This window comes from Mirounga angustirostris, unplaced genomic scaffold (genome assembly GCF_029215605.1).
Source record: "Mirounga angustirostris isolate CCGP_5_RB_7025 unplaced genomic scaffold, mMirAng1.0.hap1 SCAF_10, whole genome shotgun sequence".
NCBI lineage: Eukaryota > Metazoa > Chordata > Mammalia > Carnivora > Phocidae > Mirounga > Mirounga angustirostris.
Genome location: NW_026991718.1, coordinates 69,682,052 through 69,702,577, shown reverse-complemented (window position 1 = coordinate 69,702,577; position 20,526 = coordinate 69,682,052). Strand labels below are relative to the sequence as shown.

Sequence of the window (20,526 nt, the reverse complement as noted above, 5' to 3'; positions counted from 1 at the left end):
CAGTATATCATTTTGCTGATTTACCACTGGGTCTACTCACTTTGGGTGATCATCTTTACATTCCTGTCAGAAAGCTACTGCTGTCTCAGCTTTCTTTTGTTGGAAAAAGATCACATTCTTTTTGGTGAAAGTACGAGAGCTGAGGTGAAAGATTAGCCAGCTTCTCCACTGAGCTCCGCAGAAGAAAGCACGTCAAGCCTAGAGCTGGGAAATGTGGAAGGGAGGCCATCCAACATGGGTGGGGGGGCGGGTGGGGGGGTGGGCGTGTGGTGCTGTGGCTGGTGAGGTCATGTGGCCCCGTGTCTACCTGAATGTCTTAGGAGGAAGAGCAGGAGGATTATAAGCCCAGGCAGGAAGGCTAATCATTCTTTCTCTCAAGAGCTCAGCAGGGCAGAGACCTGCAATTTTTTCCTCCAAAAATAAGAATAGCAGTTGCTATGTGCCCTCTTCCCATCCTTATAACCTAAATTTATCCTAACTGAAGCACTGCTCTTGTCTTCCGGGCTTCATAGTGGCTACTGAGAAAAGTCTTATGCTAACAGAATTCAGAAACACTTTAAAAAACTTTCTATGTGTTAAAGTGCCAGTTACTAACATTTCTCCTTCTTGCCAGGGGATATAGGTTTATTTCCACTTATAAGATGGTTTACTCCTGAGTTAATTCGCTAGTACTACTAATAAAATTTAGTTTATATTATCAAAGGTTCTATGTGGCAGACGGAATGCTAAGTGCTCTCCAAGCATTGTGTCTTCTGTCAGCACAACAATGTCATGAGTATTTACCATTATTCATGCCGTTTTGCAGGTGCAAAAAGTCAAGTACACAGAGGTCCAATGCTTTGCTTCTGATTACACAGCACGTGGCTAAACTCAAACACCCTGACTTCCAAAGTTTGGTCAAGGAAATGGAAGACTTTAGTGTGCTCCTAGATGTGGTACTTCTCTTTCTACTAGTTTTCTTTCTATGATGGCCTCTGTCTGTATTGGCATCTTTAACAGATCCTTTTTTAACCTGGAAAATTAATAAAGTCTTCTTGTCTTTCCTATTTTATTACCAATGCCAGGATTCTTATAACACTGAGGTTGGGTTAGGAGTTAATAATGATGACAGTGATTCAATCAACAAGTCCGATGACAGGGAGGAGACCTGCAGACTCAAGTCTAATGTGGCATTTGCTGCCCCTTCTCTGTTGAACCAACAGAGAAAGCATATGGCTCTTCATGGAGGCAAGATGCCCTGTCGTGTGGTATTTTCAGAATATGCTGGGTTACCTCTGATATCATTTCAGGAAAGGTTGTTAATAAAATACCAAGGAAACTCCACAGGAAACCAATGCCATTACCAAAACAGACATTTGATGAAAATCACAAGAAAACATGCTTTCACTCCTCCCAGATTACATGTTCCCATTAAGAGATGGACTTACCCTCTATTTTGCTGAACCTATACCCCATTTCTTTCTTTAGTGTTGGTGAATATTTTTAAAATGACAGGGCACCTGGGTGGCTCAGTCGTTAAGTGTTTGCCTTCAGCTCAGGTCATGATCCCAGGGTTCTGGGATCGAGCCCCGCATCGGGCTCCCTGCTCAGCGGGAAGCCCGCTTCTCCCTCTCCCACTCCCCCTGCTTGTGTTCCCTCTCTCGCTGTCTCTCTCTCTGTTGAAAAATAAATAAAATCTTAAAAAAAAAAAAAAAAGACAGCAAAGGCTCTTATGGTATTTTAGCATTTTCAAATAAGGACCTGTGATGTGAAAGGTTATTAATGTCTTAAGTATGGATACACGTGGATTGACTAAGAATTTATTGTGTACTCATTATTGAATAGATTTTTCTGTTACTTAATATACGAAGGTTCTGTATTAGGAGCCATGTACTTTTTGCAGACTTTCAAGTATGCTTAACCTAATATAACAAACGCATTCATCTCTTAGGTAATAATTATAAGCAGCCAATAATGTGTTAGTTAAGATGTTGGAATAGAGCCTACTCTCTCTAACATCAGTAGGGGCTGTGGCTCATTTTTTACTCAGGTCAAATCTGTATGACTCATGAGGGCCTTACCAGAAGACAGCATCTAGTGGCATGAAACCAATGCCAGTAGGAACATGGCCTCCATTCACCAGTGGGCTCATTATCATTACTTGTTATACCCTTAGTATGTGCCAAGCACTCCGCTAATCACTATATATGCATCATCTGCTTTCAATCTTGTAACAACTCTATTCTCCTCATTTTACAGACTAGGAAATTGAGCATCAAAGAGACTAAGTCACTTTCTCAAGACCAGGAAGGGCTGCAACTCAAACTAGTTCTATCTGACTCCAAAATTATAGCTAGAACTAATATTCACCGCCTGTTGCATATCACAATTCTTACAAAATGCTCTTAAGAGCTTTTCTAATGTGTGGCAATGATTCATTTTATTTTATTGTTAAAAAAAAAAAAAAAAACCCAGCGGCACCTGTCAGTCAGATAGGTGTCTGCGTTAGGCTCATGTTACGATCCCAGGCTTCTGGGATGGAACCCCACATCAGGCTCCATGCTCAGCGGGGAGTCTGCTTCTCCTTCTCCCTCTACCCATCCCCCCTCATGCTCTTTTTCTCTCAAATAAATAAATAAATAAAATTAGAAAAAAATTCCCAAATCACAGAAAGAAGATTGAAGAAATTGAAGAAAAACTATGTTCTGAAAACAAATAAAAACCACCTTTTATTATTTTGTTTCCTACTGATTATCTGGTAGGAACCAATTTCAATGAAATTGTTTCCCCTGCAAGGTGGAATCACCTTCTCTGATCAAGACCTTAATATTCCCCACAGCTTGACCAAACTTTAGACAGGCTTCTTCCTGCCTCCAGGCCCCTGGCCTCCCTTTCTTCCGCGCATTTACTTTAGAAAACTTGCAATTTCAAATTTCTTCTCTGCCCCTTTGATATGTAAATATTTTAAAAAGCCTCTTGCTAGTGTTTACAACCCAGGATTCTTTTTTCTCAAGGACCTGAGAGCTGTCCCTTTGAAATAGAACCTTCAAGGGTGATACCTCCCCATCTCCCAATTTCTGTGGGAAGGTAGGAGCCTACCTTGGATCAGGAGTTGTAACACCACCTCCAGTCATGAAGATACTTGAAGGAAAAGGTTTACTTTTCCTTTGGGTGAAGCCAATTAGCAAAACACAGGTGGTCTATGATCCCTCCATGGAAGCTCTTAAAAATTCTCCAGTCTTCTTTTTTTCAGTTGAGTTGAGTTTGAGGTGAGCTCAGGTTGAGTTCGGGCCTCCATGTATTACAATAATCTTGAATAAATCTTCCTTGCCTGTTTAATTTTGCCCAATGTAATTTTTATTTTGACATTGCTGCTCTCAGAAAAACAGGGGAAAAGTGAGTGGCAAATGATGTCTAATGACTTTCTTCTGTTTTAACCATACAGCATTCAGCTTCATTCTAGTTTTCTGGACAATTAAATTTTCATGGGAAAAAAATGATTCCTACACCAGAATGTCATACACTGAAAGCCTACTAGCCCATCAGTGCCCCAAATCCAGGTGCTTGCCCTGCCCCTTTATGATTAGCTGGGCCCCGACTCTATATGACTGTCACTAACTGTGGCCTGGTGCTCAGGGGATACTCTAGATGTTTCCAAAAATGAAGTCCTAATTATTGCTGTTTTTCTGGCCACAGCTCAAAATTTCCATTTTAACAGCAATGTATTGGCTATTATGGCTAATTAAACTTGCTTTTGAATAATTACAAAATACATACACAAAATTTAAATGTAGCACAAAATTATCATCTAATCAGGCTCTAAAAATGTGATCTAATAAGTGATATATTCCTTTAAATGATTGTGATTATTTATTTAATGAAAAGATGTGCCTTGTTCAGTATACATATCTTTATTCCTAACGTGGTTAATGGAATCACTTCAATAGAAATCCTTTGATCGTTTCTCAGAATAGCACACTGGAAAACCACTCAAAATTGCATGGTAATTGCAGCAAATTTAGCCTAATGAATACTAATACATGTAAAGGACCTTTTGCCATCAAATTTAAATTTATGCCAGCCATGGAATTATTTAAATGAACATTTAAAAAATTAATCCTATATTTGTGAGATGCCTGAATTCTAGAACAATCTTCTGCATTCCAAGAAATTAAAAGCCCACCTTTTCTAAATTAGAGAGCTTACTAGCTCTCTCATATTACAAAAAGTAACTTAATCTCTCTCAATCTCCCTAGCTATGAAAATACTTCATAGTTTTGTAAAATAATGAAATATAACATTTACGAAGTGCTAAGAACAATGATGAACACAGAATAAATCTTCACTAAAGACTAGTTATTACTGTTATCTATCAGTATTCATATAACCTGAACCTCAACCAATGCGATATGACTGCTGGGCAATCAACAGGTATTCTTTGAGGGGCTGTACTGATCACCTTATCCCCATTAGTTCAGCTAATGCTTAAGAGATTGCCACAAAAATGATAATCCTTTTCCTCTATAACTACTCAGATTTTTTGTTAGTTAGTAGTAAGCTTCTCTTTTTCTCATCTGAAAAAAGTTTGATCTGAAAGTGGCCCTATATCCTATTAGCTACCTCCCCAACCCCCACCCACAAACATAAAGAGCATAGACAAATCATTCTAAGCATTATAAATTTAAGAGGAAATTGTCCTTCTTAAATGGGCTCCCAGGAAACAGGAAGCCGGTCCTGTTTCCTGTGTAACAAATGACAATTTAGAGTTATTCATCAGGAAGCTCCCACACCAAAGAGCATCATTATCTTCATTTATGGTCTTAGATATAGTCCTAGATGTCACCTCTTCTAATTTCTTCAGGAGTTTTGAGAAAGGGGTCTGTTTAGAAGAGGGCCTCAAAGCTAAGATGCACAGGCAGGATTAAGGGCCATTTTGGAACATAAGTGGTTTGCAGGGTTGCCATTTTGTCAGCTTACTAAGTGAATCAAAAACATAAGATTTCAAAGAAATCTGTTTTAGAAAGTCTTCCGTTCATGTGAAAAAAAGAAGTCTTGGAAAACATGTATGTTTACATAATACAAACTATAATAACAGCAAACACTCATATGGCATGTACTATGACCAAGACACTGTTCTACAACATGCTTTCCACATATTAATTCATTTAATGTAACAACCCATATCTCTAGGCCTAGGGAAAAGCACAGACGTTGCAAGTCTTTTTGGAAGTGTGAAGAAAAAGTCATCCACTTGTCACATGTCCAGGCTGCTGAAACCGGGCATTTTAGGGCAATGGTGGCCTGTGACCTAGTTGCTTCATTCTAAAAGTTGGGGTTCCATTAGACCTCCTAAATTGTATAGCACACTCTCATATTCTCAAGCACTAAATTTATACCAATGTGAAGCTGTCATCCAATGCTAACCATGCAGGACAGTGTGGCTGGAATCAAGTATAATTGAGTTCCATGTGTTCTCACTCAGGGGGTTGCTCCTGATCCAGTTTCAACATGCACAGTTCCCACCAGGAGGCCTGCGTGGTTTCATCAGTTGCCCACCAATTTTTCAGCCAGGAAAAGTAACAGCATTACGTAAAAGGGAAAAAATAGCTTGAATATTCTTTTTTTATATAACTGAACTGGGAAAATGAAAAGCAACCATTCATGCTCTATTTCATGCCAGGTATTGCAGTTGGTGCCTTAAATACATTTGTTTTAATTCTTGCAACAACATGAAAAATAGGTGAATATTTTAATGTCAAAGATGAAGAACCCGGCAATCATAAAGAATAACTGAAAAAGCATGTGGCGTAGAATGAAAGATGTCCTTTTGTAGAATGGAACTGAAGGTGTAAACGTTCTATTTTTGTTCCCAGAGCTTAACAGAGCAGTGGGTGGTGAAATAGGACTCAATACTACTTGATCAATGGTGAAACTGACAATCCACCGAATATACAACTTCCCTCTTCATTAAGAGTTTTGAGTGGAACCACATAGTAATTCAAATTTATCAAACACTTGATAAAAGGTATAGTTTACTTGTGTTCAAGAAGACGCCAGATTTTTTCTGTTTCATTAATAGCACCTTAGGAAGGCACCTAAATGAGCATAACTCATTTTCACAGAAGAAACCATTTTTTCAAGAGAGGGTGGGTTAGGGTGATTAGAGAGCCTTCATATGTAAATATTCAGGGAGCCTGAAAGAGGTTAGTGTGAAATACAGAGAAGATTTGGGCAACCTACCTGTAAAAGTAATTATGCATCTTTTTACAACAATATCTTCTTTTATTGGGGTGCCTGGGTGGCTCAGCCAGTTAAGCGGCTAGCTCTTAGATTAGGCTCAGGTCATGTTTTCCGGGTTGTGGGGTCGAGCCTTGCATCTGGCTCTGGACTCAGCAGGATGTCTGCTTGAAGATTCTCTCCCTGTGCCCCTACCCCTACTCTTTGTCTCTCTCAAATAAATAAATGAATCTTAAAAAAATATCTTTCACTTGTTGAAGGATTAGGGAAAGTGCAGAGCAGATATATCCATTACTGAATATTTAATTTAGCATGTTACTTTCCTAAAAAAAAAAAAATCAGTTTCCCAAAATATGACCTGCTGATATCTGAAATGATTTCTATCAAGTTACATCTAACAGTATCTAAAGTCTAATAACAGCAGCAACTATAGTTTTTGTCCATGTTATTTTATGTTTGTATTCAAGATGAAAAGCAAGCAAGAAAAATATATTTAAGAAAACCAGTACATTGGTACCCTGAGAAACAAAGACGTGCAGGAGAGGCATCCTACAATGAAACAATATTCAGATTAGAATATGATTTAAAAAAAAAAAAACACTGCTATTCAAAAAATAGTTGGAAAATAGAAAAAAATCATATACACTAAGGATTTCATAAGAATCTGTCACACAAAGCCAAGTCTGCCAAAAGAGCAACACTGCATGAATTGTTGAAGATGGGTATGAAAGAAATGATAGGGAAATGGACAGAAAAAGCCAATGTAGAAAAGAGCTCTCACTTACAAAATGTAATGTAGAAAGAGGTGCATTCATGAAATACACCATCAAGACACTCCCAAGGGGAGGTAAGATCATAAGAAGAGCCCTACAGAGAAAGATGACATTGAAGCAACAGAATATTAAGTTTAAGCCTGAAGAGAATTGAGGAACTGAGAGCTATGGAGTGTGGAAACACCGAGGGAGAGGATGGGAAGTTCCAGGAGACTTGGTGCAAGAATCTGGAAGGAGCTGTCATCACACATGGCCAGTAGCTGCTGTGCCTAGGACGCTGGACAAGAGACTCTGATGCCATGGAAGAAAATGAAAATTCACACAACAAACCCATACAGGGTTCCTGCTTCTCGGAGCTTATGTGCGTTCTTGTGGGGCAATGCAAGCTGTGCATTAATGATCAAGTAACAAACAGGTAAGCAAACAAGATTCTTTCTGATAGTAATAAGTATGGTGAAGAAAATGGGACAGAAAGATTATCTAGAGTATGGCTATTGACAAACAGCTCCTCACTTTTCATCATGCTATAATATGTAAGAAAAGAGACACAAGTCAGGTGAATAAAAAGGAGAGAGGGTGACGACCGGGTAACCTCTCCTTTCTCTCCTCTCTTCTCCTCCCCCCACCCCCACCGTCCTGTTCTTAAGGGCCGTGTCCCCAGAGAAAGGGGGAGACAGTGAACTGGTCTATAAAGAATGGTTAGTAAGACCTGTAAGCAGTGGCTGGATCATTTGGCTGTGCTCAGGCGAGAGAAAAGAAAAAAAAAAAATAAGTGCAGTGAGAGTTCTCACACTGAATTTGCTAGGTACTCAGATTGAGGACTCTATATATAAAAAGGATGATGACCTATACTCAGTCAGTGAAAGAAAGATTCAGGCCAGAGGAAAACCAAGTGCAGCAAGTGCTGTAATTAGTAAGAATGTATACCGCTTTCAGCACTATGTTAATATAGTAAGAAATACTGCAAAGATCAACATTCTCTCAAGAAAATGCTAACTGGGAAAACAAAATCAAATCTAAATATAAACAGACACAGACACAGACAGACAGACAGAAAGACACAGACACACACACATACACACACACCCCAACATACAACCTAATACCTAATACCAGACTTTGTTTTATGAAGAATCCATGCTAGAGGATCTCAGAGAAAATCAGATATAAAAAAGAATGTCAATATGGAATATTACTCAGCCATCACAAAGGATGAATACCCACCATTCACATCGACATGGATGGAACTGGAGGGGATTATGCTCAGTGAAATAAGTCAAGCAGAGAAAGACAATTATCGTATGGTTTCACTCATGTGGAACATAAGCAATAGCACGGAGGACCACAGAGGAAGGGAGGGAAAACTGAATGGGAAGAAATCAGAGAGGGAGACAAACCATGAGAGACTCTGGACTCCGGGAAACAAACTGAGGGTTACAGAAGGGAGGGGGATAAGGAGATGGGGTAACTGGGTAATGGATATCAAGGAGGGCACGTAAGGTGACGAGCACTGGGTGTTATATGCAACTGATGAATCGCTGAACACTACATCAAAAACTAATGGTGTACTATATGTTGGCTAATTGAACATAATAATAAAAAATTAAAAAAAAATAATGTCATGATCGGACATGTGAAAGTAAGAGAAATTAAAAAAGAAGAAATTTAGGGAAGGAGAAGGCAAAGAAATGGGGCTGATATAATGGACAAAAAAGAAATAACTTTTTTTTAATTTTTATTTTTACTAACACAGAGAGAATGAGAATACCAGTGGGGAAAAAAGGCAGGAACTTGGCAAAGGGGCCCAGGATGGTATCATGAAGTGAACCTATCTGTCCAGACAACCAAAAGGCAATTGTTGCAGGGACCAATAAACTGGAGGAATGGAATGGATGATCCTTAGAGTCCTCACCACATTCTGGAGTTCGGGAATTTTGATGGGTGAGGTGGAGAGGCCAGAGGAAGGAGGATAAGAACACGACCTGTGTGTATCTCCTGACCTTCTCCTGCTGAGGTGACTCTGAGTCCCTGTTCCTTGCTGGCACCTACTAGCTGCTCCAAGCGCTCAGAGTATGTGGCTACAATCAGTGGGAAGTGATATTCAAAAGGAGATGCAAGATATGCATCCTGAGCCATTTTTTTAAATCCAAATATCAGAATAATGGATTCACTTCAAAGTGATCGTCTTCAGAAGAATACAAATTATTTTATGGTGACCTGAAGTTCTTCTGGGATTCCCATGACAGCTACAGAGGTCATGAGCTAACCGACAGTGGTTAGTCTATATTCGTCTCACCTTGTTTACCTAAACAAGAAAATTATTGAATTTGAAGAAACGCTGCTTTACAGAGGAAACGAATGGAAATGACCCTGATATTTGGTATTATGAATATGTGAAAGCAAACCCAGCCTATGATTCACTCATTTTCAGAGTTCATAGCCACCACTTAATGGTACAGGGCTGCTTTGGAAACAGTATTTTTGTGTTAGTCAGTCACACCATATCACAAAGAAGGAGGAGAAATTATACATCGACTAGAGTTAAAACGCATCAGCTTAAATTTTAGGGAGACGTGGCAAGAATCAAATATCTCTCTATTAAATGTATCAAGGATTCTACCTGCTGTTTGTTTTACTACGCCATAATACTCTTACTTCTGAAATTCAGAAATTTATCACTTAAGGTAATTTGCTGGCAGAGTGAGTGGTGGGGACTTTTTGTCAGTAGAAAGGTCAAATAATTTTCCACAATGCACTGCAATTTTTAAGCTTTACAATTTTACTGTAGGTGACCCAAGGGAAAGCTCATTATACCGTTATACACAAAAATTACATTGTGAGTTAATGGAATGTGAACAGTAAGGCACCAGCCTTGTGCGCTGTCCCCCACTGCTTTTTCTGAAATACATAATCTTGATGGGTTCTGTTTTTAAAATTTGTTTTTCAATACATTTTGGGGAAATTTATCCACGTAAAGAGAAAAACCCCTTATCTCACAATGAGGCATTGTTTAATGGGGTGGGCTTCTAGATATAAATGCAAGGCTCGTCTAAGGACTACAGCATGCAACACAGATTTAGAGTAAAGCAAAAAAAGTAAGAAAAAAAGTCGACTAACCTAACCCACCTGAGCTCGGCTCACAGGGGTCAATGTCCTCGTCATCGCTGGGACATTCTGCTGAGGCCACAAGGATGTCATCTGTGGTCTGCAAAAGAATCACATTGAGTAGATTAATTTAAAGGGACCCCGCAGATACTCTCATCTTTGTCTCAATGACAAGTGAAACATCGTTTGTGTTTTCCTGATAGGTTGAGAAATCAAATTCAGTATTTCCCTTCCCAAGGACATGGAGTCTACATTTTTCAACCTATTTCAGATCTCTCATGGAAGTATTTGCATATTTGTGAAAACCTGATTACAGTTTATTTTACATAAGGACACGGAAATGGTGGTAGCCAACTTGTAGATACCCATCCACTCAACTGCACATAATAACATACAGGGGTTTAAAACAACCTGGCAGAAGCAGGTGATTTGAAATTTATTACAACCCTGGAGTGCTACAAAGTATGCATCAGTAGGCTTTAGGCAGTACTTGTGCTTGGTTTCCTAAAAGCAGAACAGCTATAACCTTTTATATTCACGACCAGGTAGAATTTGATGAATCTTTGAGATATAGCTTGTCATTATTAGGAAACCAGATTAAGTAGAGAATATATTTCACTGATGCATTAAAGGGAAGCAAATATAGTCCATTTGAGGAATTGCATGTGTGTGTATGTGTGTAGCTTTCACACTTGATTATTAGTTTTGCAATATTCAGTAGCGGGTATCATTTCACCTTTTCAGCTTGTCCTTTTCATTATTAAGGTTTCATAATAAATGAAAAGCGTATGGGGAGGATGATATTTTATGGCAAAAAGGATAGAGGTGACAGTTTTTTCTGTGACATTCTAGTTGCTTCATTGCACTTACAGCAAAAAAGATAACCATCACTGTAATAAAAAGCAGAGTGTGTAAATCCTAGTAGTTAGCCACATAACCAACACATTACAAGGACCAAAGGTTGTTTTTTACTGCCACTTACAAGCAGCAATAAACTCGGCAGAGATATTGCATGGGAATTGTGAAGGTTTGCATCAGATTTGGCTAATGCTAAAGTAACAAAGAATTCAATGTATAAGACAGAAAATATCTCATTACATTGGCTAAGGATTAAGAAGCTTGTAATTGTTTAGATGATACTCAGAACCACAACACTGATGAAGCCCTTATTTAAAAATGGAATTAGAATAATATAGACCGTACATTAAAGGAAAAAAAGAAATACGGTATGACTCACTTTCATTAAAGGAGGTCTTAGTATAGTCAGAGATTAAAGTATAAACAAATAAACGTTAGGAAAATTATGCCATTTTGAAGAATGAAGATGGGGCGCCTGGGTGGCTCAGTTGGTTAAGCGACTGCTTTCAGCTCAGGTCATGATCCTGGAGTCCCTGGATCGAGTCCCGCATCGGGCTCCCTGCTCGGCAGGGAGCCTGCTTCTCCCTCTGACCCTCCCCCCTCTCATGTGCTCTCTCTCTCTCTCACTCTCTCTGTCTCAAATAAATAAATAAAATCTTAAAAAAAAAAAAAAGAAGAATGAAGATGAAGGATAATACAGTTTCGTCATGAAAACTTGGCTTAAAATTCTTTCGAGTGCAGGGTCTTTACTGAAAAATAAAGAATTTGTTCAGATGCTAACACCTCATGATGTAACTTTAAATAAATACAAGCATTTAAATAGCATTTTTGAGATGGTTTTATGTTATTTTGCTCTTCATTCTCCTAAGAGATGGTTGGGTGACTGGATTCGTTTATTTTGTTGCTGTTATTTTAAGAGAGTTAGTTCAAAGTATCAGTTTTCCTGGAATTGTAACTGTTCGTGTCAGTGATAACTACCAGCAATTGGTGTTATGGTCACGCAGGTCTCTTTCATTAAAGTGAGCCTGTAAAAGGCAAAACCCATCCTCCCTTTGGCACCAGCACATTTTGCAGGATAACATCCAAACGGACTTGATAATAGCAAGTTATTGGATTATGAGGTCTTGGAGGTCAATTGTTCCAAATCACCCCTGAGCAGATTATCTGCTTTTTTTTTTTTAAGAGCCAACTTCAAGTGGAAAGCTACTTTTTTTCTGAACCACAGTAGATACTCTTTAAAGTTACTTTCAAGGTTACAAGAGAATTTCTCATTTCCCTTGAGGAATTTTAATTATATTGATGAAACTAGGATAGGGTTGTTGTTCTGTTCTTGACAGGGGTAGGAGGAAGCTGAGAATAAATTTTTTCGTCCTGTGTTTCTCATGCCCGCAGTGATGCTGCCCCCTTTCTCCTCCTTCACCTGGAGCTTGCAGGGGGGGAGGGGGCGGCATTTGGCAATGTCTGGAGACATTTTAGGTTGTCACAACTGGCACAACTGGGCTGGGGACTTGTGGGGGGCTGTCTGCTACTATTAGAATCCAATGAGATTCCTATCCTAATAGGATTAGCAGCAGCTTCCGTTGCAGAGACACAACATCCTTTAATGCCCGGGACAGCCCTTCCACAGCGAAGAATTTTATGAGCCACAATGTCAATAGTGCGGAAGTTGCGAAACTCTGCTTTAAAAATGTAAAACTTGTTCTGAGCCTTATTTTTCTCACCTGAAAAAATGGAGAGCCTAAACGTTCCCATTGTTGTAAGGATTAGTCAGAAAAACTATCTAAAATAGGACCACATTGTACATGCTTATAAAGGTTGTGATATTATCAACATTATTGTTGTTATTTCAATAAATGTAGCACTGATTTAATTTTTTTGCACTATATTTATAAGTAATATAATTTTAGATATTAAACCGGAAGTTGTACATGTGAATCAGTCCCAACTTTTCAGATCCCACATTAGTATTGATGTCAAAATACAGTAGCTATATTGGTACTTTGTTGAACTAAGCTTCCATCTTTTACTGCCTAGGTTTACATTTTGAATAGCAATCAAACATCAAATATAAATAATGAAGGCTGCTTCTTAAAATAAAATCATGGGCTAAAAATGTGGAACTCAGTGGATACTGTTTCATGAAGACTAAATTATTTAGGCCACACAAGTTAAATTTTGTTTTAAAAGTTGACCTATTTTCTACATCTTCTGGAACAATTCCACAGCAAACAGAAAGTGTGAGGATGTTCTCAGTGTTATCTTTCACAAAACACAGTACCTAAAACAACAAAAAACATCATAGAATAAGTAGTACCTTCTATAGCCCTCCTACAGTAGAAAAAAAATCACTGTACAAATATGACCCTACTGTAAAACTATATTTTAGTTTTTAATGTACTTTTCCTGGTATAATGAATATATGTTCTTGTTTTTCATATTTTTCTCCCTCAGAAAGGGAAAACCAGCAATAGTCTTCTGAATAAAAGATCTTGAATCAATAGATGCCTTGGCAGAAATCATCACTCTATGAAAAATCAGGAAGTGGCTCAAGTGTAAGGGGGAAAAAAATCAAATTTCATTTTGGAGGCTGAATTAACTGAACAATCTTCTAGCCAAAGCTGTGTAATTTAAATTTAATTCACTGTGTTTGGAGCTGCGTCTCTATGACATGCTGTTGAAAGAGTGGTAGAAAGAAACTCAAATATGTCACATTAATCAATTCTATTCTTCAGTATACTTTCCCTGATGTTTATAACCTTTTTCAGAAAAGAGACAACCTGCTGAAAGAGACAGAATAGTAATCAAGCAAAAGCATTAGCTTTACATAACTGTCCATTTAGATAAATGTGCCTAACTGTGCATCTAACCACTCACAGGTCCAAGTGTCAGGCTGGACTTCCCTAATTCAGAGTGGCCCGCACATTTACACGGCAAGCATCTGTTCTTGTTCAAAATGTCTACTAAAAATACCTAGGTTTCCTTACCTTTAGGGGAAGAAAAATGATGTGGACAGAATTCAAGAAATAAAGGCACTGAAACTTAATTCATCATGCTCTGTGGGAAAACACCAACATGTTACAGGATACAAAAATGTAATCAGGACGGGGGAGAAAGGATGTGTATAGCAAGAAGTTACACCAACTTATTTAACTTATTGGACAGCCAGGGTTATTAAGAGAGACACCATTTGGTGGGTTAGAAAGTAGAGAAACTGGTGTATTTTTGTTCTTTCTTTCTTACTTACAGGCATCCTCTCCCCAACCTTTAATGGTGGAATTTGCTGCACATTCACTTGCTATCACTTTTTTAAAATACAGCACAAATGCATATCTGTGTGGCAAAAGATATGATGAGAGGATAGATAAACTTCATCTGTAAGGTTCTATCTCTACTAAGAACAGCATCCCTACACTTTATTCCTCATGATAAACAGCTTTACTGAAGACTGATATATTCTGATGAGAACACCTACGAGAAAACTCTATCAGGACAGACCTGTTTTGTTGAGGAAAATAACGGAGAACTCCCACTATGCAAAAGGATGTCCACTATGAATCTGCTGTCCACAAAGAAATTCATGATTTACTTTAAAATTGTGATTGAAACTTTGTTTCTAAATGGCAAGACTTTATCTGGCTATACATCCAAATACAATGTTGAAAAATACTGTCTCAAGCCATGGTGCTCCCTTGTATAGCAGTATTGAGCCTAATCTTTCACTACTGTGGTGGACATTTAAACTGAATTGATTGAGCCAATGGATAGGTTAGGTATGGAGCTAGCTGAGATGAGACATGTTTTACTAACTGATGGACACTTGTTCTTGCTGATAATTTTGTCTCTGGGAAGCTGTTCTGAAGTGAAAGAGCATTCATGTCCGGCTTGCAGGACTGAATCTGATAGTCTCTCCAGGAAAGATTTATTGCGAGGCATGTTTCCATGAAAAAAAAAAAAAAAAAAAAAGTCAGGATTCAGAATTAGTGTTACAAATTGCCCAAGCCAAGGTCCAATGCATTGCACTGATAAGCTTTTAAGACAAGAAGTTTCTAGGGGTTGGGGTAAGTGACAATTTTCAAGTGGAAAACTGCAGAAAAACAACCCAGTTGTAGTATATATATAAAATTTCCAAACCATGGGTCAATTTGGCTAACTCAAACCAATAAACAAATATATCCAATTGGTAATTTTAGTTAATCAACAACTCTATTAAAGGTGCAAAATGAGTTTAGACACTCTGTATAGATTCTATGGTAGTATCCATGATCTCAATCAAGCTTTTGGTTCTTATTTGTCAATTATTTCTCTGAGTAGTAGATGCCATATAAAGATGTCAATCCCATGGCTAACTAATCTAGTAAAAATAAAAGCAATGAATTGTGATCCAATATGTGAAGCATGAATTTCAGCTCCAGTTCATGAATGACAAAAAAAACTGAGGATCAATTAGTTACCAACAAATATAAAACACCTCATCTATGCATAGCATTTTCTGATGGGCACAAAATGTGGTCACTACCTAGCAAGGTATAAATTGTGGTTCCTACCCCCAAATAACTTATAGTGCCTGCTCTATCCTAAAGCAAGAGAACAAATCACTCACTGATACAAATAACAATCAATTCAATTCAAATGGCTTGTTTTTCTTGAAATGTGGCAGTACTCCCATAACTATTACTTCATTAAGTATTCACCAACAACATGCTTACGCAGAATGCAGGTGGAGGTGCTATTATTCTGAGCATTACAGTGAAGTACATGCTCAAAAAAATACCCATTTGTACACTCATTTACCCAATATGAATGTTTGAACATTGGCATTCATGAATATTTAGGGCAAAGCTTAAATATCTCTGAAAATAGCCAGCTTTCACATTTCTTTAATGTTTTTTGTTTTTTTCCCCCCCAGTTGATGCCTCTGGTTATTATAAAAAGTGACCATAAATCAGCTGTCTGCCTGGGGGAAAAGACAGACTTGAAAGCCATTCAATTTTCTTCAAAAATTTTGTGACTATTTAAAATGTATGCAATGGCTCCAGAACAGTAAAAGTGGGTTAGATAGAAAAACCCCACCATGGAAAAGAGATCATGACATCTTACTTATTTTAATGTGTATTTTTATATGCATTCGATACTGGTCATTCTGACAGGCAAAACTCAAAAGGGGAAGATAGGGATGAGGAAACAAAGCCACAAAAAATGAATTTAAAGGAACTATGGAAGAAAGAAAAGAATTTGATTTCTGCTTAGTCAGAAAAGAACATCATAGTTTAGCAAAGTTATGCAAAATAGCAAACCTGCAAAAGAGAAACCTGGTGTCAGAAAACTTGAAATTAAATTTATATTTTAAAAAAGTACCTCTCTCATACTATTTCTTTAAGCTGCCGATGACCTTTATGCTCATATTGCATTTCCATTTTTAGCCAAAGCAACGTAGGAGAGCTGGCCAAAAGACAAAGTTAAAGTCCAGTTTAAAATTTTTAGACAGGTATTGTAATAATCTGTTCTTCTGGATTCTCATTCATTAGAATGTGGGGGTATAAGAGCCTCGAAGACGGCTGGGAGTGGAGCGAAGATGCTGAAGGGGGAACCAGAATATGCCTGTGATCAACTCTGATTTGCTTTTGGACAAAGCACTTTCTGAAATGTGTTTGGCCATTTCCAAATTGAATGAATACTGACAGATGTTTACAATGCAAATCGGGGCTTTTAGCTAAGTCAATATGAATCTCTACTCCAACTATTATGACTCAATGAACTAATTAGTCACACGGGTTGCACTGAAAATCCTTACTGGTAATGATGCCAAAGCAGATTTTTTTATCAATGTAAAATACCAATGATGGATTGTTTCCACCAACATGTCTCCAAAATTCAGTCTTTCGTTGTTGGCATTTAGTACGTTAGGGGATAGAATCATGTTTCAGGTCTTCCTGCATTGGGTCAGACCTTAGTGATCATTAGACTAAACTCTTCATTTTACAAATCAGGAAACAGAAGCTGCAAAATTAAGTGTTTTTGTTTGAACGCAATTATAGTGCCAATTAGTGGCAAAATGATGAGACTATATGGACCTCAACAGATTGTGATTGTCTCTTATCTCATCCCAGATGACTTTTCTCTATCCATTCCATCCATTCACCATCCATCCATCCAACCATCCAAAACCATTTTGTCCTTAAAGGATATGATATGGTCTATAAAGATACACGATGAAATACATTTAAGATAAGTTAAAAGGTGGCAAAGGAGATTATTGGATTTTAGATAAGTAAACACTAAAATTGTCATGAAGAAAACACACACACATACAAGGAGACATACATACACAGCTAACTGCACTACTTGATAGGGCAGCACATTAAATAGACACTAAAAAGGGAAGAAAATGAATGCTAGTGTTCAATTTTTTTAATCTGGTTATAAAAATTCAAATATTGACATAATCGCAGTTATTTTGAAGTGGAGTAAACTCTGAAAAGTTCTTTATTTACTTGTTGCAATCTATGTGCTTAAAGACTTAAACATCATGTCTCTTGTTTCTGTACAAAATGCATAACTAAATTTGGGGGGACAGAAAGAAATATAAATTATTGAGTATTTTCCTGCTTATTGTTTCTCCTTGACTTAGAACATTGCAGGCCATTTTGGCTACAAAATTAACTCAATGAGGGGCCCCCAAGAGGGTTTAGTTGGTTTAGCATCTGACTTTTGATTTCAGCTCAGGTTGTGATCTGATGACCTGAGGGATTGAGCCCCATGTTAGACTCCACGCTCAGCTCAGAGTCTGCTTGAGATTTTTTCTCTTCCTCTCTCCTTCTGCCCTTTTCCTACCCTCTCTCTCGCTCAAAAAAATTAACTCAATGAACTCTGTCCCTCTTCTCATTAATCCACCAATGAAAATCCTTCCAACTTCCAAGTTCTCCCTTATTAACTACTGTTTTCACAGCATAAGTGCTAATGAGATATTTATTCTTGTCTCTTTCACACAACCATCATTCGAGTTTTGTCAAATGATCTCTTACTACATCCTGGAAATAAATAAATGGAAGTGGCCATTTATTAATAATATTGGCTGTTTTTCCATATACAATCTACACATGCATCCATTGATTAGGGTAGTCTCATTTACACAATGGCCCTAGAATTAGAGGTTCAAAATCAAAGATACACAAAGAGCCAGAGGAAGCTGGCTACCCAAAACAATTCTTTCCTTCTGGGTACTATAAAAGCCAGTGTCTTCTTGATAGAGCTTTAACATGGGAACATATGAGAACTTCTATTCCACACAATGCTTGGAGTATGGAAGAGCAAGAAATAGGGATGTGGTTGGAAATGATGATGACTTAGTTAACAGAAAATTAATTTTCTGATTTTTTGGACCCATGACTTGAATATATGTAAGGTTCTAAACTGAACTCCCCCAAATAAGCCAATGTCTGAACAGTACTTTAATGAGGGTTTCTATTAAGCACTGATTGAGAGTAAACATTTTCTGGCTCTGATGTTACAATGTTATTTCATTCATACACTGAGAAGATCTAATCTTTTCTGATTATAGTTAAACTGGAACTCCAAGCTTCCGTATCTGACTACTTCATTCCTCGTGGTGCTTACTTTGGTTCCCTAATACATATTTGGAATGGTGTACTTTTCAACCACTTCAGTTTAGTATGCTGATCAATAATGGAAAATATATGCTAGTTCAGAAATTAAGTGGCAATCTGGATTTTAAGCGATATGCATCATCTTGGACGAGTTTTTGTGTTTTCAACAGTACTTAAGAATACATATGTTATACATGTAAGTATATACTATACATGTAAATATATATACTATATATGTATATATATAATCATTTGAATATGTGAATCGTTAATAACTTCCCTATCTCACAGGGATGTTGTGGTGACCAAATTTCATATGCCTGAAAGCACTTTAGAAATATCAGAGTTCCCACAATGCAGTGTTTATATGTTAATTATAACTAATAAGGAATTATTTTTGTTCCTCATATGACACTATAAAGAATAGTTCTAGGGAGAGATTAAGGAGGGTGGCCGACTATCCACTTAACTGCATAACTTTCATTTTCATGTCCTGAAGTCCTCTTGTCCCCTCAGTTGAATGGGATCTGTTTCTCTCCTCCAACTGGCCCCTCCCATAAATGCTGCTCTTCTTGGGCTGATCCTCTTTATACGGGGATAGGATTCACTCAGCATTGCTTATTTAGGGTAATGTACAAGACAGGTAGTACCAGTCCACACCTGGCACTGTCATACCCTCCTCCCCAGGCCTGCTCTCCTGGAGAGTCACCACACAGATGCGGGGACACTGGAGTCCTCTTGAGTTCTCCTCCTTACTCACTTTCCTGGGACCTAGAAGATGATGACAACTTGATTTATTTTATCTCTGCGTAGGTCCATGGTTTACTTCTCATGTATGCCCTATTACGTCCAGAACATCTAAATGAACAGATAAGCAGGAAGAACAGATCACTTAGCAAACACTGTTAATTAAAGGGGAGAGAGAGAAGGAGAGGGAGGAGGGGAGAAGAGGAGATGTTCTTTAGGTGTGATCCCAGCCACACGATGCTCCCTATTACAGCAGCTGTATTTGTAGTTTATAACATGACACTGCTTATGGTTGTGTCTTCTGTATGGATTAATAAGATACTAATTAGCTTTTAATAATATACTTATTAAATGTTTTCTGAGTACATCAGAACAGTGGAGGTGTCTGCCTTTCCAAACTATGCTGAAGTCTAAAAGTCTGGGAACTGCTCAGGTGTATGTTTTATTTCGTGCAATTCTGCGGGACAGAGTTTATGTCCATGTTTAATACCCCCATAATATTTATCACAAGAGTTCAATAGAGGTGATTTAAAATGTCATCACTATTGATTGTGGTGAAATGTTTCACAATGTATATGTATATCAACACATTGTCATATACTTTAAATGTATACAATTTTTATTTGTCAATTATACTTCAATAAAGATGGAAAAAAGTCATCACACTCTAAACCTGGCTTATCTTCTTTAAATATCTGCAATTTAAATAAAAGCCTTTTATGAAAATAAGTATGACTGTGAAAATAAAATTAATAAAGTTGAGAGTGCATGATTCATTTTGATTTTAAAAAGAGAAGAAATATTACACACAATACTTGAATTGGTAGAATCACGTCCAATAGCCTTATTCCTGATGGTCATTTTCTCTAAGCTCACTACATTGAGGTGTATGTTTGTCACAATTGCTCATTTGTAACAGCTCATTAAATCTCAAAATAAGAGTGAGCAAGTATAGATTATTTTCTAGGAGTATGACTCCTAACTAAGAGTGGGAGATGAGAATTGTGGCAAAATCACACTTTTTCAAAGATTTTTATCTGCCTCTAACATCTCTAGAAGTGACAATGAAACTTTATAACTGGTTTCCACATTATACTTCATGGCTGGAAATTTATGGTAGAGAAATAACAAGAAGTGACATTATTTTTAACTGAAAAGAGAGAATGACTGAAAGTTAGAAAGAAGGAAAAGCTAAAAATGTCTTGCAATAATAAGTTGGTCTG

At 37.6% G+C, this 20,526-nt stretch overlaps 1 protein-coding gene across 19 annotated transcripts in view; it reads right to left on the bottom strand.

Annotated features, from left to right (window-relative positions):
- The window catches only part of NRXN1 (neurexin 1), a 1,136,941-nt gene that overhangs the window by 15,680 nt on the left and 1,100,735 nt on the right, over nucleotides 1-20,526 (bottom strand). For 11 of the 19 annotated variants that reach the window (XM_045885009.2, XM_045885012.2, XM_045885023.2 and 8 more), the window contains one exon: nucleotides 10,107-10,194. In XM_045885009.2, coding sequence (XP_045740965.1) covers nucleotides 10,107-10,194 — 88 coding nt within the window. The remainder of the gene's footprint in view (nucleotides 1-10,106; nucleotides 10,195-20,526) is intronic. The other 8 variants (XM_045885018.2, XM_045885016.2, XM_045885017.2 and 5 more) reach the window with 1 other exon arrangement.